We start from the raw sequence: 17,635 nt of genomic DNA on the forward strand, positions 1-17,635 counted from the left end.
AAAAGAAAACAAAAAAGTACAAAAAAACTTTCCAGAAACAATCAACATTATCCTGTATATGATTTAATCCATAATCTAAATAATCTCAAGATTTATAATGCACAAGATGTTTTCACACCAGCAATAACGAAATCTTATTGTTGGAAAAACAAACGGGAAAAAACAAAGCGAAACCTTTTCAACACACACACAAATATTTAACCCTAAATATGATTATACAGAATGTTTGTTGTTTCGCTGTTGATGATAATAATCATTGTGCATTATCATCAGGCCAAAACAAGTGTTCAGTAGGCAAAATGATAATGGATAATAAATTTTGCCAGCAACAACAAACAGAAAAATCACATTTAATCCATGTCCAGTAACATGGTGATTACGAAAATCCCAAAAAAAATGAGATCGATGGCAAAACAACAACAACAATATTATCCATATAGGAAACAATAGGGGAAAATCTTTATTCTTTTTTCATTTTCATATCTTGAAACATACAATGGAAAAATATTGTTGTTTCGTTTCGTCTATTTCTACCTATTTCGTTTTATTCATTCATTCATTGATTGAATATAAAAAAGAATCTAATGTTGCAGATATACAACAGTAGCCAGGCAAGATTCAATTCAAATCAGACAATGAACAATGAATAAAGTGACCACCACTAACACACACACACCGGACATCGAAGAAAGAAAATGATTGCAAGTTGATAAATAGGAGCAGCAGCAGCAGCCATTGTAATTTTCTCCTTTAATGGCAAAATTATCGTCATCGTTTTTTTCCATTATTAATTATTTTAACCTGGATAATTTTCAACTAAAAAGTGTTTGACGATTCGATTGTAAAGAAAGAAAGAAAGAAAGTATCATCATCATCAATAATGAATGAAATGATCGTAAAATAGGAAGAAGAAGAAAAAATCAATCAATCGATCGAATCGATTGATAAAGAGAGTTTTGCCAATTGATTTTCAATTTATCAATTTCTTTTTCTTCTCAGATCCTCATCATTAGATGATGATGATAACTGGAAGATGGATGAATTTTGGCCATAGCAAGGGAAAAAGACGAATCGGAAACCAAAACTTTTTCAAAAAAATTGATTACTTCATCATCATCATCAGCATCATTTTTGAAAAAAAAAATTTTAACCCGAATCGATCCATCTTTCTATCTTCCTTTTTTTTAATTTTCTCAAATGAAATATGATATTCGATGTGAATGAATGAATGATGATGATAAATCAAACAAAGATTGATATTTTTCTAATACAGTTTTTTCTCATTGTAGCAAGATTTTTTTTTAACCATTTGGTTTCAAAATTCATTCCAATTTCAATTCAATTCATCATCATCGTTTATCATTTTCGGGTAAAATAATAACCGAATCGAATCTTAAGAGAAAGAAATGAATAATGATGGTTATGAATTGATATCTTTTTTGTGTGTGTTAAAAATAGCTATTTTTTACTTTGTTTAACCGAAGACTATTATCATCATTTTGTGTCACAGGACAAATAAAAAACAAAACAAATGAAAGTTTCAAATTCAAATTGAAATGAATGAGTTCTTTTTTATCATCATCATTAAGGGTTAATATTGTTGTCATTATGAATTCATTCATTTTATTATTGTCATCATCTGAATTTGTTATTTATGAATATTCATTCATCTGGGCTATTCATAAACGATGAATAATCATCATCACTTTTGCCATGATGATGATGATCTTGATAATGATCATTATCATCAACAAAAAACATCATCATCCTTGATGATCATCCATGATGATAATGGTCATAACATTTACAGAAAAAAAAACCATACTGATCATCATCAAAGTTTTACATCGTTTTAGCATCATATTTTCATTCATCCAATTCAATTCAATTCAATTCATTCGACCGATTTTATATCAATGAAAAAAATCCATTCAAAATTTTCATTGATAAATTATTTATTGATCAATACGAAAATGATCCATACGAAAAAAACTAACAGGGGCAAACTAAAAATATAAGTCACCATATAGGGAAAAAAAATTTCCCTGAAAAAATGCAAACAACAGAAAAAGAAGGGAAAAATTTCTGAATTTTTGAATTTTGATTTTTGATTTTTCTGAAATGAGATTCATGTTTCAATGTTTTTTATTTTTGAAGGACACACAGAAAACTAGATAGTCAAACTTGATCAAATGGTATCATCATCAATTGGTGCAGGCCAAAAAATTAATCCTGAATTACGTTGTTGTGTTCATAGAGAAAAGAGGTTTTTCAAGGAAATTACTAATTAACATCAATTTGCAATCATAATAATCATTACAAATAGGATAGGAAAGTGTTAAAAGAAACTTTAAAATATTGAATTTTTTCATTTGAATAGAACCGGTCAGAAAATTTGCTTGTTTGTTTTGTTGATTGACAGGCAGAGATTTTTGAAACTCTTTCGTTTTTCTAAACATTTTCTAAAATTGCTATCCCAAATTGAGAGCAAAGAAACAAAAACGAAAACAAAATTTTCAGTTCCAAAAAGACCTGTTCCAAAATGAATTCAAAAAAAAAGTTTCAAATTTTTCAGAAAATTTTTTCAGAAAAATTATTATTCAAAAACGGCTATATAATTTGCTGTTTGCTGTTTGATTTTTCCCTTTCTCTTTTTTCATTCTTTTTTGCAAATTGATGATCAGTGATGATCATCATCAGTGATCAGTCAGGATACCAATTACGAAAAAAAAAATTTGAAATTCAAAAATTTCATTCAAAAAAAAAAATTCACCTTATCAATCATCAATGACAAATTTGTTGATTGAATTCAAGCGGCGGATGATGATGATCATCATCATCGTTGCCTTGAAAAAGATTCATTGAATTTTCTGTTTCTGCTTTTTTTTTGATACATAATTTTCGGGTCATTCAAAAATAACAAACATCTGAATCTGAACATCGACACTGAATATTGTTGTTGTTGTAATATTGAGAAAATGCTAATGATGATGATGATGTGTTCAAATGGTCAAATTTGACAGTTTCATCATATGCCTTTTTTTTGTTTTTTGTTTTCAAGAAAATCAAAGTCAAATCAATCGATTCAATCAAAAATTCAATTTTTTTGATTGAATTCATAATGTACAAGCGTACTATATGCTTGAAAAGTTCACATTAAAACACATTACATCGAAAATCCTTAATTCGTTAATCTAAAACAAAACAAAAGAGTTAAATTAATTAATTAATGAAATTAATTAATAATGGATTCTAATTAACAAATTATCATCAACAACAACATCATTATAATTAACAAGAAACATTATCATTTTTTCCTGTTCCGGCATTAATTTTCAAGTGAAAATCGATTAAAACAGTTGAAAAAACAAAATTGTCACATTCTGTTTACAAGTTTTTTTAAAATTACAAATTACAAATGATGCTCTTGTCAACAGAGAGAGAGAGAGAGAGAGAGAAAACGGACACACGCAAAGAAAAAAAACTGATTTTTAAAAATGATTTATATTTCGGAAATGCTTAACATTCATTCATCACGTTTGTTTGTTTGTCTTGTTCCAATTGGAACAAGACACACCATAGGTAACAAAACAAAAAAACGACAACGAAAAAAACATTTTTAAAAATGATGATGATGGGAAAAAATGTTACAATTATTTTGTTGTTGTTGTTGTTGTTTAACAACATGGTAGTATCATCATCCCATTATAAATTCACAACAAGCAGAAATTATTGTTACATTTTACAGTTTTTCTTCGTTATCATCATAATCATTTCATGATTTTATGGGATTTTCCAATAGGAAGTTCATTATATTAAAAAAAATTGCTACAATTTTCATTTGTTTTTAAAGCAAAATATTTCATTAATTAATCAGACCTGTATTCAAAAATGGATAATTAAAAAACACCTATCTAATCGCAATTACCTGTACCTGGTATTTTGTTGAAACAACAACAACAACACGGGTATTATGTTCCAAAAACCAAAGATTAAAAAAAAGGAAATTCTCTCATAGGAAAATTTCCTGGGAAAAAAATTTTTCATTCAAGTTTTTCTTTCTGGAAAAATTTCCGTCCCGTTTTTATTTTTCTTTTGCATATATTCAAATCGGTCATCATCATCATTGTTTTCTTTTTTGATGGTCATTATTTGTCAGAACAGAAAAAACTGATAATAATGACTTTCAATGAGAAAAAATGATGACCAAAAGTGACCAACCAGATTCACAACATCTTAATCTTTTATAATTAGTCAAATCTGGCCTCTAGATAATCCCAGAAAACACACACAAACCAAACAATGGTGATGATGTTTTTGAAAATTTCATTTTCAAAAATGGAATTTTCATTTTGGTTTCTCGGTTTTCAGGTCAAGCGAAAAGGTATTTTTTTCAGTGACAAATATCACATCTAAAAAAATGATGTTTTTGAAAACATTTTTTTCGGTCACAATCATCATCACCTAGAGTTTATCTCAAGAAGAAGAAGAAAAACAACAAACCAGGATTGTTTGTTTTTATTTTGTTTTTTTGTTTTTTGTTTCAACTTTGAAATTTGTCATCATCATGTCACAATGATGATGGACAACAAACAGTGGCAATTATCATTCTCAATTTTCGTCTTCAAACCTGTCAAAACAAATCTGTTGAAACATGCTTGGTTGTTGTTGTCGTAAAGCCTAAATGTTATCTGTATGATTTTTTTTTGTACATTTTTAGGTACAATAATTATCTCGTTGAAGAACAACAAACTTGAAAAACTGAATGAAGAAACTGTGACAACCCAAAAATAAAACTAAGCTACTGTTAGTTTGTTTTTTTTTCACAGAACAACAGAAAGACTGAGAAAAACAAAGACAACCTAGTTAGACATTTTTTTCAAAGATTAGTTGAAAATCATTATCATTCTTTCGTTCCATTTTGATATTTTTTTTTTTTGGGTAAAGAAAGTTTCTGATAAAGAAAATTTCTGGAATTTTTTTTTGGAAAATGAAAAAACTTACCACCAGTTCTTTGTGCTATCGTTGTTGATAATGATGTGGCTATAAAAATGACCAGAATGATGGCTTTAAAAATGATATTTTGTTGTTGTTGATGATGGTGATGATATTGATTTGTTGTTGAATGTTTTTGATGATGATAAGGATGTTTTGAATGTGGATATGGAAATGAATGATGATGAGCACAATTAGTTGATGCGGATGATTTCAATGATGATGGTAATGAATTTTGATCGATAATTACATTATCATTTGGCAATGACCGCTGTGGCCACCACCATTTCCACCTTGATAACCATCTATCATAATTATCATCAAAAAAAGATGATGATAATGGTAAATATTTTGGCTGTGAAAAAATCCTTTTTCTATTTTTATCAATAAACAATTTTCGACCTTTATCATCATCAAGATTAACATTAACATCGACAATGTTCAAAGGGTTATTTTTGTTGTTGTTGTTGTTGGTCATCATCATTATCACATTATCATTGTTGTTGTTGTTGTTGTTAAGGTTGTTTTTATTCATTAAAAAGAATGGTAACTGCTTCTTTTTCTTTTTCATTTGATGATGATAATTATCACTATGAACATCCAAAGTTGGTGATGATGATGATGATGATGATAGATGACATTTATAATTAGAAAAAAAAGGCAGAAGGAAATTTTCATTCGATTTCGAATGTTGATGAATCGGAATTTGGAAACTATCGATTGTTGTCGCTGTCGATACTATCGATTTTCGAATATTTTTTTTTGTTGTTGTTGTTCATCACCATCATTATTATTCGATGATGATGATGAAGACATGATTGTAATTGACCAAAAAATTGTAAATGATGATTACAATAATGATGCTACATCACACTTGTAGGAACATGGATACACATCACTGAACACTGGATTAACTTAAGAAACATTACAGGTAAAACACACAAACACCGGAACTGATTCAGAAATCACGAACACAAAATGGGCACGTTTTGTAATTAAAAACAAAAATTAAATAACCACCGTTGATGATGATGATCATCATCATCATTTGATTCTGTAATTTTTTTCTTTCTTTCTAAAAACCAAAAGTTGTTGTTGATGATGATGGTTTCACTAAACGAAACTTTAACGGAATGGCCAAATTGACTGACTGACTGAATGATCGGCAACATTTGCAAAAACAGGGCAAACAAAACAGAAGATATTCGTTTTGGGAAAATCGACAAAGAGAGAGTAAAAAAGGTTTGTGAAGAAAAGAGAAACAAAGATCAAAGATTATGATTGTGAGAGCAGGAGAGAGAAGAAAAATGGAAACTCTCTTTATCATCGTCGGCGTCATATAATTCTCCTAGAAAGAAAGCAAAAATATTCATTTATTTGTCAAACATAAAACTCTCACAGAACAGAACACATCATACCTGATGATTTTTTCTTTCTCTTTTGAAACATTTTTGGCCTCAATTTTTGTTGTTGTTTTTTGCAGAAAGATTTTTAAAGAAAATCATTCTTTAAGAAAAAAAATTCTTTCAGAAATATTGAATGTCGATGTTTGTAGATTATAGCCAAGTTCAATCGGGAATTTTTATTGAATCAAACAAACGAACGAACGAACGAAAAAAAAATTGTCGATTGGAACAACGGATGTTCGTTATTTATTGGAAAAAAAATGAGCGAATGAATTGAAAACAAACTATATCACGACATTTTTGAACGGCAACAATTATTTCGAATGTTTTTTTTTTTGTTGTCGTTTCGAATGTTTTTTTGTTGTTGTTCTTTTCGAACGTTATTCAGGATCCGAGATTTTTTCTTTTTTTTCGGTCGTCGTCATAATTATCATCATCGGTCGTCGTCGATCGTAAATCCAAGCAAAGAAAGAATTTTCAATTGTAATTTTTTTTCTTTTCGTTCAAATGAATATTTTCTTGTTGTTGTTTAGATCAAAAAAATAAAAAAATAATAATAATAATAATAAAAAGGTCAACAACGAAAAAAAAACAGCTATAAAGCTGTGTGTTTTTTTTCGGCTGTTACATTGCAAGAAAATAATGGTCATTTATTGTTGATTCGTATATGAAGAAGTAGATGATGATGATGAAAAAAATGGATGCCATTATCATCCGATTTTTTTTTGATGATTACCGATTTTCATGTCTCCATCATCATCATCGGTGGAAACTAAAACATAGATATAATGAATGTCAAAGAAAGAAACTATTGGGCAAACCAACGGAATCAATAAAAGACAATAAAAGGCGACAATGGCAATAACAAAACAAAAAAATCGAGGTTGATGATGACATAAAGGGTATCATTATCATCATCACCATCATCAACGATAATGGTAATGATCATTCATGGACAATGTCCAACAATTGATCTAAATTTGAACATTGAACAACAACAACAAAAAACAAATCAAATGCCAGTTGACATCGAAATTCAAAACTCCAATAAAATAAAAGGTAAAAATTTCTTTATTTTACCTGTTGAATTCATTTTTTTTTGTCTATTTCAGCACAATTTCTAATGAAGAAAATATATATGTGAAAGACTTGATGGTTAACCAAAAGACAAAAGAAGGAATTTCTGAACAATTTGTTGTTCATCATCAACCATCAAACAATCAAACAACGATGAATATCTTTATCGAACAAATGAAAAGGTTGATTGATTTTTTTTCATTCGTTGTTGAACAATCAACTTTTAATGCCACAGCTCTTCTCGCAATTTTGGAGATCCAAAATTTTTTTCCGGTTCATTTAACCAGTTGTTGTTTTAAATGAAATGAAATGAGGATTCTCAATGATAATTTCAATAACAACATGAACGGATGTGTTGTGTGCTGTTAATGGTAATGATAACGATTTTTGTCTTCAGCTACTGATCTAATTAAAACTTTAATTTTCTATTTTGACACAGAGCCATTTTCTACCGAAAAATTAAATCGAGTTGAAATAGACATTTTTTTTGGCTCATCATCATCATCATTGTTAATTTCAACAACGATCATTTCGATTTATGGCGCTGAACGAATGCAAAACAATGGTTTGAAGAGAGATTATCTTTTTGATGATCGATTGATTTTGATGATGATGGCAATGATGATCATCGATCCGATCAATGCTCCGGTTTTTTTTTCATTCAACTATCATCATAAATATGGATAAAGTAAGTTGGAAAAAAATCGATGCATTTAAATAATATTCATGTTTGCGGTCATCATCATCATTTTAGTTTGTTTTTTTCAAAGTTTAGTTTTCGGGTAATTATTATTATCATCATCGTCATCTATTTTGAATATTTGAATTGAGCGAGAGACCATTGTTCATATTAATGATTGATTTTCTTTTCTTTTTTTTCTCTTTTTTTCTCTCGTTTGTTACCATTCATTATTTTTAAAGCCAGAAAAAAAACAATCAAATCAAATCAATTGATCTGTGCATCCGAAAAAAATTGATTCGCTTTCGTCATCAACAAATCAATGATGATTAGTTGATGAATCTAAATGAAAATGAAATGTTTTTTTTCTGGCTAAAATTGATTAGATCGAATTTACAATTCGAATTTGATGAATGAATGGAAATCTTTTGAAAAAACTAAATAATTCGAATATCAACTATTTTGCGCCATCTATCATCGGAATTTCATAATTTTGGTTATCATCATTTTTTAATCAAACCGACAAAAAAAAGGAACATTTCTTAATACAAAGGTCAGTTCTTTTTTTAATCGATTGATAAACACTTCAAATTTTTTTTTCAATTATCATCATCCTTATTAGGTAATGATGATTAAAAGAACCGATTTTAGAAACACCTTATCGATTACAATCAACAATGACATTGATAATCAAGGGTTCGATGGGACTCAATTTATTTTTTTTTTTTTTTTTAACATAGATTATCATTCGATTTCCCCAATATATCAATGAACTTAACATCTTAAGATAGTAGATCCGTCAAAAACATCCGATGTCTAGCTACAGGAATCCTATTTTTTCTTTTGTATTTAAATGGATCATTATTCTACAATCATTAATCATTCATCATTATCCCTTTGTTTCATTAACACCGTGAAAACATTGTCAAAAAAATGCAACTTTTAACCATCATTTTCGTTTGTCTATTGCCGGGATTATTGGCCATACCTTTATCATTTGATCATAATAATGATGATTATATTGTTCATTCAATCTATAATTCAACAAGAAATCTGTCACCTGGTGGATGTCCAGTTTGTGAAAGCCGGCACGTTTGCTATGATGATATTGGATGTTTCAGTTTAGATGGCCCTATGGGACATGTTCTATTGTTACCACAATCACCGAAGCATATTAAAACAAAATTTTTAGCATTCAAACCTGGTAAAATTGATACTGAACATGAAGTCGATCCATATAAACCGGATACATTCAATGTTATCGATACTAGCAAGAAAATTGCATTCATTATTCATGGTTTTGCTGAATCACATACGGATGAAATATTGATGGATGCAAAAGATTCGTTACTGAAATATCGATCATCAGAAATTGGTACGGTTATTATGGTTGATTGGAAACATGGAGCAACAGCACCGGCCTATACACAGGCAGCAACCAATACGCAAGTAGTTGGACGTCAAATTGCTCATCTATGCAACGAAATACATAAATCAATTAAAATGGATCCAGAAAAATTCTATCTGATCGGTTTTTCATTGGGTGGTCAGGTCGCAGGTTTTGGCGGTAAATGGTCACGTAGTGAATATAAATGGAAATTTGGTCGTATTACCGGATTAGATTCGGCTGCACCATCATTCGAAGGAAGAGAAGGTGCTTTTCTAACCAAAGATGATGCTGATTATGTTGATGCTATTCATACAACAACCGGTGGTGATATATTAGCTGGTCAATTAGGTTTTACATCACCATATGCCAGTGATTCTCAACCTTTTTGTTGTCGCGGCACAATTTTAAAATTTTTAAATATATAACAGTTGCATTTTCAGAATTTCGCGGCACACTAAAGTGCCGCGGCACACTGGTTGAGAATCACTGCCATATGCACATATTGATTTCTATCCAAACGGTGGTATTGTACGACAACCACCATGTCCTGTTGGAACAGGTATTGCATGCAGTCATAAAACATCGGTTCGATATTTCGAAGCATCATTAAGTGCTCAAAAACAATGTCATTTTATTGGACATCCATGTGATAATTATCAAAATTATTTGGATGGTAAATGTAAACAAAAAGACGGTGAAATGGGTTATCAATCATTCCACTTTTTACGATCACATGGTTTACATTATCTATTAACCAGTGATAAATATCCATTTTGTGATAGTAATTAATTTTTTTTAATTAACCAAAAAAAAAAATTGTTATTATTATTATTATTAATTATAAAGATCGATTACAAAAAAAGGCATAAATTACAAGATACAAAATTTTAATTTGATTTTTCTTTATTTTCAATTTTGGTACTGTTGTTGTTGTTGTTGTCATTATCAGTGATTTTCGGTGTTACCAACATTGTATCATTGAGTATCTGTTGTTGATTTTCATTATTTAAACTTCGTTCATTAATTAATTCATTAAAATTTGGAATTGATTTTGAGATCTGATGATGATGATGATGATTATGATGATTATTATAATATGGTAGAATAATTTTATCAACCCAATGACGAATATGGCCAACATTTGTATAAACACCAGGTACACCACCTTGACCACAGCCTAAACCCCAGCTAACCAAACCGACAACATTCCATTCACCATTTGATTCACAAACTAATCCACTACCACCATCACCTTCACATGCATCTTTACCTGGTTCACCACCGGCACAAATCATCGAACGATCTAATCGAAAATTATAACCCAATTTTGTTTGTTTTAATTGATTTTCACAAATTCGTGTATCCAATACTGGTAGATCAACTTTCATCAATACACTTTGATATTCACCTTGATGACCAAATGCATTTTTACCCCAACCAGCAACATAACAACGTTGACCAGAAAATGAATCATATGATTGTGGCATACAAATTGGTGATATATGTGGATGTTGACTTAAATCTAATTCTGTATCTAATTTCAATAGAGCAACATCATTCATTAGATTACGTGGTACAAAATTTGGATGTATAAAAATTTCTTCAACATTTTTCTCTACATATGGATAGAATTCATCTTCACGATGTACATCCCATTCACCTAAACGTATTTTTAAATCTTGTGCCTGAAATCTGAAAGAATTTAAAAGTTTTTTTGTGATTAGATAATGATGTAAACAGAACAAAAAAAACAACAACATACTTTTTAATACAATGAGCAGCTGTCATAATAAAACCCGAACTAATCAATGCACCACCACAAACATAAAGATTATCGGATGGACCGATTCGTTTTAATATGGCAACTTGCCATGGAAATTCAGCAAATTCAGTTGATGATTGATGATAGTTAAGATTCTGTACACGACCATTAATACCGATCGATTGTCTTTGGCCACAATTTTGATATGCCAAATTGGATGATGGTCGTGGTAAATGTTCATTTCGTATCGGTATTGGTAATGATGGTTGAATTGTATGATCATATGATGGTATCGAATGACTATGTAATGAATGTATTACTTTTGGTGGTCGATAATGTGAAGGTGGTGGTGGTCGTGGCCGATTAGCTTTTATCGGTACTGGTTGATATTGTTGTTGATGTTGATGATGATTATGAGTATGGTGATAAACCTGTTCCAATGGTGATTGATGTGTTGGTCGATAATGTGATGATTGTCCAACATAACCAGGTATATTTGAACCAATATAATCAAAATTCAATTGTTGATCATTCATAATCATTGGATTTAAATTAAACGATGATGATGATGATCGTTGTTGTTGACAACAAGTTCGTAATAGGCCACATTTATCGGTAATTTGACGATTCAATGATGATGAACTTGAACCAATCATACGTTCGAGTATTTCTTCAGTAAATTTCTTGGTCTTTTCGAATAGGAAAAAAACATTGAAATTTTCAATCAAATGAAATCAATCGAATAACTTACATTATTTTGTTGATGATTAGAATTACCATCTAAACTTCGTTCATTGATTGCAGCATAAATCATATCATCATCAAATTGTTGTTGTTGTTGTTGTTGATCATTTTTACGTTGTTGATTAAGATTATTATATGGATCGATAGTCGAACCAACAAGGAAACCATTTCGACACATATAAAATGGAACACAAATACAATCGATTTTTCGTTGTAATATCGATTGTTGTTGTTGTTGTTGATTCGATATTGGTCTTTGAATCGAACCAACCATATTACCACCGGCAAAATTTCCAATCAAACCTTGTAATGCAGCACCAATAAATCGTTGATCTTCAGGTCCAGCCTGATGTTGTGGAATTGATTCATGATCAACATTATCATCGTATGATGATAATGATGGTTGATTATTTCGTTTATCAATATTTCGATTATCATCACCATTGTTTGATGATAATTTATCATTGGTAGATGCTAAACCAACAATCGGTATGAATCCTTTGATTGAAATTTTTTCATCATTAATAATACGTCCTTGTCTTGGTAGTTGTTGATCATCATCGTTATACATTGAACGACCACGAGAATCATCATAGATTATGGTTGTCGTTGGTGCCGTTGTCGTTGTTGGATTATCATCGTTTGTCGAATTTGTAGCCAATGTAAAGCCAGCAATGATCACCACTAGAATCGATTTCAAAAAAATCATTGTCGAAATTTTTAAGCTAAGTTTTTTTTTGTCACAACGACGAAAAAATGAATCTTACCATCGAAATGATCATCGATTCTTTCCCTTTATATATTCGACAAACAAACGAAAAAAAAACCCAAGAAGAAACCATCCTTGTTTCGTTTTTTTTGCCATTGAGAAGGAGTAACAACAACAAAACAAAGAAACTTTTACTCTCTTTTTCGTACAAACTTTTCGTTTCGTCGACGAAGATCTTCGCAAACAAGGAGACAAGTTTCTTTCTTTCTGTTTCTTCGTATTCGCAATTTTGATTGCTGGGAATTTACGCTGTTTTTTTTCAAAATGAACAAGATAAAAAAGAACGACAAACTAGGTCACGACTTTTTTTTTGTGGACGGCAGGTAAGATAATAAAAAGTGAGTGCAAAGAAACAAATGATGATCACCTTTGACTTGGTCAGGTTTTCCCCGAAGAAATTATCATCATCATTACTTCCAATGGTATTCGATTCGGGATTTTCCAGACAAATCATCATCTCTTCTCCGATTCGAATGAGAAAAACTTTTTTTTTTAAACCAGTTTCGGGTAAATATAGCCACAAATATACACACAAATGAAATCAACCAAGCCCAAAGATTCATTTCAAAAAAAACAAAAAATTATCTTTTCATTGTTTACCAAGAAACAAACAAAAAAATGAATAATTTAATTTATTTTTAAAAAGAATAATAAGGTATATTATTTGGAAAAAAAACAACAACAAGGTCAACGAATATCATTTTGGTAAAAAAAAATTGTCATCATACATTACAAATATAAATAAAAAGTTGATGTTTTTTTTTCTGTAAAAAAAATCAACTTGATTTTGGCAACAAAAAATTTTGTTTTGTTTTTTTGTTTTAATAAATACGTGGCCTAATTCGAATCAAAAATGTTCGTATTTGCATCGGTTTGAATAATATGGAAAAACTTCCCGTACTATCACGTCGTATTGTTTGAGAATCTTTTTTCCGGGGGAAAAAAATAGGGTTAAAAAAAGAAATAGGGTTAAAAAAATTGGTAAATTATCAATCGAATAAATAAAAAAACACTTACCACGTGTAAAACTAGAACTTAAAACCATTGTATAATTTTCATATGGATCTAATTCGGCAGTCCATTTCATTTTATTTTGTTCACTTTGTTCCAATGTTTCCGTACCAAGTAAATTCATTTCCATAACATCAACAATAATAAAATTTGTAAATAATTCGGATAATCGTACCATTGTTTCTTGTGAATATTTTAAATCTTCATTAATTTCATAAAAATGTTCTAAACGTATTAGGATATTTTGTTCATTCCATTGTTCTAATGATAAAAGATGAATATTAACGGGTAATTTTTCACGAATTCCATTCGTATTCAAACCAACAATTAAACTTGGTCCATAACGTGCTGGTACATTACGAAACAAATAAACTGGTATCCATGATGTTGTTTTACTTAGTTTACGCATAAATCGAACACTTTCTTGAATTTTATCCAAAATAACACGATGTTTACCACGTACAATTAAACCTTCAGAATTATGGCCAGGTTCATTCAATGCTTCTTCCATACCATAACCATCATCAAATAAAAGACGACGATGTAACATCATTTCAATAACACCATCAACCATACTGGTTGCACCTTGTGATCGATCCGTCAATATTGTCATCTGGATATTTTTACTTAAATCCCGTATGAATGTCCAACTTGTTACTGGATAATAATTACTTGATACTTCTTCTTCGGTAAACAATTCCCATGTTGGTCGATGATGACGAATACGACGAATTGTTTCACGGCCATTCGAATCGGTAAAAAATGTTTGTTTATTTTGGAAATTTGTTTCATATTTAGTGATAATTTCTAAACCAGTTTCATCGGGAAATTTCCCAGTAGGAATCGGCCCGATAACCCAATCAAATTCAATATAATTATAATTTTTATATAAACGTATAACCTGGGTACACCATTCCGTGAATACTTGATGTACTTCATCAACTAATGTACCACGATAAATTTTATATGATGATTTTGTATTCACTATATGTGGATTTTTATGTGATGGTTTAAATACATAAGCACCGGATGGTTTATCACCTGAATATCTACTTGATGCTTTATAATACCAAAATGTTTGAACAAATGGTACATTTTCACCGGTAGGTAGTTGAATTTCCTTAATAAAACCAGTAAGACCATCGATTAATATACCAATTCTACCATTATGTAAAAATACATCCTGACCATTTGAAAGCATACTTTCCGATATTTCGGATGATCCATAATCTAAAAAAGTCATGATTTTTGGAATTTCAAAATTACAAAATTATTGAAGAAAAACATAAAATCATCAAGGGACTTACCATTCATTTTGGTAATCAAATAACTTGAAATACCCAATGGATCCAACGTGGACATAAATACTAATTCATGTGTTGCTAATGAATTTCTTTCTTTTAATGATAAAATTTTTGGATGTATCGGTACTAATTGTGATGGAATTAAATGTTCATTATGATCGATAACTTTATATTGTTGATTTTTAACCGGAACACGTACAAAATGCCGTAATGAATGTGCAATTGGATTATAAATACTCATTATTGTACTCAGATGATCTTCAATAAATTCAGTATAATGACATTGTGATACATTCATATCACGACAAAAACCAATAATCGATTGTCCGGGTGCAGTTTTGGCTTGTATTAATGTCATATATGATGATATTATTGATTGTTCGGCTTTATCACTTGCCTGCGAAAGCATTCGTTGATAATCATCATTAACATATTGTTTACATGTACCGGTTACAGCATCATGATGTTGTAGAATTCCCATTACTTCTTTTAAATCTTGAATATATTTTGTATGATCATGACCACGCATTGATAATACATTCAATTGATTGGATGCTTGTAATAAATTGGCACCTTTTTTGATTGCAAATTTTAATGATGGTCGACTAGTAAAATAACCGGTCCAATATGCTTCAGGTGCATCAGCATATGGAAAAAAATCATCCAATTTTATTGGCCAACGACGATTCAATTGATTTAATGCACGTGCATAACATGATGGTGTTGAATAAATAACATTAACTTTTTCCGTTGCTGTCATTGAATTAACAGCATCGATCAGATAATCCAGATTCATATACCATTTTTCCGATGCTTGATAATAAAAATCCATACCCATTGTAATGATCGTATGATTTGTTGCATATTGACTTGCTTGATTTTTGACTGTTTGAATAAATTCTCGTGCTTTTCGCATTATATTCTGTTGATTTAATGTTTCATCAAAACAATTTATATCGAAACAAAAACCTTTTGGTGGCCAATAAACATTCGGTAAGACACCGGTAAAAATGTCACATTTTTCACCAATACTTGGTGATGATTTCCATATAAATTCTAATGTACGCATACGTTCACGTAGATTTTTATCCTGATGATCAATACGACCAACAAATAATGAATCAAATCCCATCTGGGAAAATAATGATGCTTGTTCACGTGAATGACCAAACGGATCAATTTGCCAACCGGTTTTTGTTAGGCCACATTGACCAAATGTTTGATTCAACCATTTTACACCTAATGATAAATTATCAATAATTGATGCATAATGGGCTGTTGCTTCATCATTCATACTCCAACCACCGCTTATAAATTCCAATTGTCCTATGTAACAAAAAAATGAAAGAAAAAATGAATTATTCATGATATGAGCAACAACCGAGATAGCAACAACAAAACAAAACAAAACAAAACATAAACATAAACATTTTTTAACTGACCTGAATTAACTAATTCATGTACAACTAATTGTACAGTACGTGGTTGATTTTGATACCATCGTGAAAAGAATGATGTTTCAACAACAATAAATCTACGACGAGGATGTTGTGCAAGACTTTCAATAACCGAATTATAAATAACCGGAATATCTATTCAGGAAAATTAAATAAGTTCGGAATTAAAACAAAAAACCCAAAATTAACTTACATCGATGATAATATTGATCATATGTATGTACCCAACCGGTATCTAAATGTGTATGACAAACAATATGAACATTCAATACACCCGGTAATGTTGGTGCACACGACTAAATTTTGAAAATTTGAAGAATTTTTAATTAAAAATTAAAGATTAATTAATTAAAACATTACCTGACAATAATGTGCATCAACTGTTGATCGATAATTTAGAAAAATTATTATAAAAAATAATAAAATTAAGATTGATGAAAATAGATTCATAAAAAAACCATTTCGAGATTGTTGATAATAATGATGTTTCGTACTATATGAATGATTCATCATGGAAAACATTCGAATTCGAATTCGAACAGCAAACGAGAAAAAAAAACTTCCGTTATTTGAACCAAAAAGGATTTTTGGAAATGAAAAAAATGAAAAAAAAATAAACTAAATCAAATTGATTGTTTTTTATGGTGATTATGATGATTGTGTCGTTGATGGTTAATGATCATTTCTTCATTTCAAATGATATCATTTAACGCACACAAGGAAACGAAGACATCGACAACGACAACAACACGCACAAAGACAATTGATGATTGAATGATGATGATGAAGAAGAAGACAACACAATGATCGTATTCTTTTTTTTTTCTTCGTCGATGACTTTGACTTCGGTCAATGATGCGCTGGTGATGATAATGATGATAATAATATTCACACCAACAATTCACGATCCCGTTTTACGAAGTTAACAGAAAAAAAAAAGTAAGTCAGTCAGTCATTTGATGCCATATACAATTTTTTTCGCTTATGATGATGATTTATGGATTTTTTTCTTCACACAAAGACATTCACACCAATAATTTT

At 30.0% G+C, this 17,635-nt stretch overlaps 4 protein-coding genes and 1 long non-coding RNA gene across 6 annotated transcripts in view; 2 read left to right on the top strand and 3 right to left on the bottom strand.

The window, feature by feature from the left end:
• Window positions 1-5,510, bottom strand: part of LOC113797098 (protocadherin Fat 4-like) — a 31,410-nt gene extending 25,900 nt beyond the window's left edge. The window contains exon 1 of the mRNA XM_075822697.1: window positions 5,005-5,510. Coding sequence (XP_075678812.1) covers window positions 5,005-5,479 — 475 coding nt within the window. The 5' untranslated portion in view covers window positions 5,480-5,510. The remainder of the gene's footprint in view (window positions 1-5,004) is intronic.
• A 3,362-nt stretch (window positions 5,511-8,872) lies between these two features.
• Window positions 8,873-10,460, top strand: LOC113797292 (pancreatic lipase-related protein 2-like). The gene is made up of 2 exons (XM_075822732.1): window positions 8,873-9,916; window positions 10,029-10,460. Exons 1-2 carry the CDS (start codon window positions 9,091-9,093, stop codon window positions 10,334-10,336), a joined length of 1,134 nt encoding a protein of 377 aa, XP_075678847.1. The 5' UTR covers window positions 8,873-9,090; the 3' UTR covers window positions 10,337-10,460.
• On the bottom strand, window positions 10,377-12,938 carry LOC142645721 (uncharacterized). 2 transcript variants are annotated; one of them, XM_075822731.1, is made up of 4 exons: window positions 12,821-12,938; window positions 12,061-12,737; window positions 11,310-11,998; window positions 10,377-11,239 (listed from the first exon to the last, which is right to left on the bottom strand). In XM_075822731.1, the coding sequence occupies exons 2-4, from the start codon at window positions 12,622-12,624 to the stop codon at window positions 10,435-10,437; spliced, it is 2,058 nt and encodes a 685-aa protein (XP_075678846.1). In that variant the 5' UTR covers window positions 12,625-12,737; window positions 12,821-12,938; the 3' UTR covers window positions 10,377-10,434. The 2 variants fall into 2 exon arrangements, with proteins under 2 accessions (XP_075678846.1, XP_075678845.1); XM_075822730.1 differs by lacking the exon at window positions 12,821-12,938 and having other exon boundaries at window positions 12,061-12,762.
• On the top strand, window positions 12,430-13,598 carry LOC142645722 (uncharacterized). The gene is made up of 3 exons (XR_012846786.1): window positions 12,430-12,542; window positions 12,601-13,145; window positions 13,205-13,598. It is a non-coding gene; the product is annotated as an uncharacterized LOC142645722 (long non-coding RNA).
• LOC113797249 (lysosomal alpha-mannosidase-like) lies at window positions 13,493-17,310 on the bottom strand. Its single transcript, XM_075822729.1, has 6 exons — window positions 16,955-17,310; window positions 16,788-16,890; window positions 16,580-16,729; window positions 15,141-16,463; window positions 13,840-15,063; window positions 13,493-13,747 (listed from the first exon to the last, which is right to left on the bottom strand). Exons 1-6 carry the CDS (start codon window positions 17,114-17,116, stop codon window positions 13,644-13,646), a joined length of 3,066 nt encoding a protein of 1,021 aa, XP_075678844.1. The 5' UTR covers window positions 17,117-17,310; the 3' UTR covers window positions 13,493-13,643.
• Window positions 17,311-17,635: the final 325 nt, after the last annotated feature.

The sequence above is a fragment of the Dermatophagoides pteronyssinus genome, unplaced genomic scaffold, assembly GCF_027571235.1.
Source record: "Dermatophagoides pteronyssinus isolate colony J.1.1.1.1 unplaced genomic scaffold, Derpt_VIB-CSIC_2022.12 sq0019, whole genome shotgun sequence".
NCBI lineage: Eukaryota > Metazoa > Arthropoda > Arachnida > Sarcoptiformes > Pyroglyphidae > Dermatophagoides > Dermatophagoides pteronyssinus.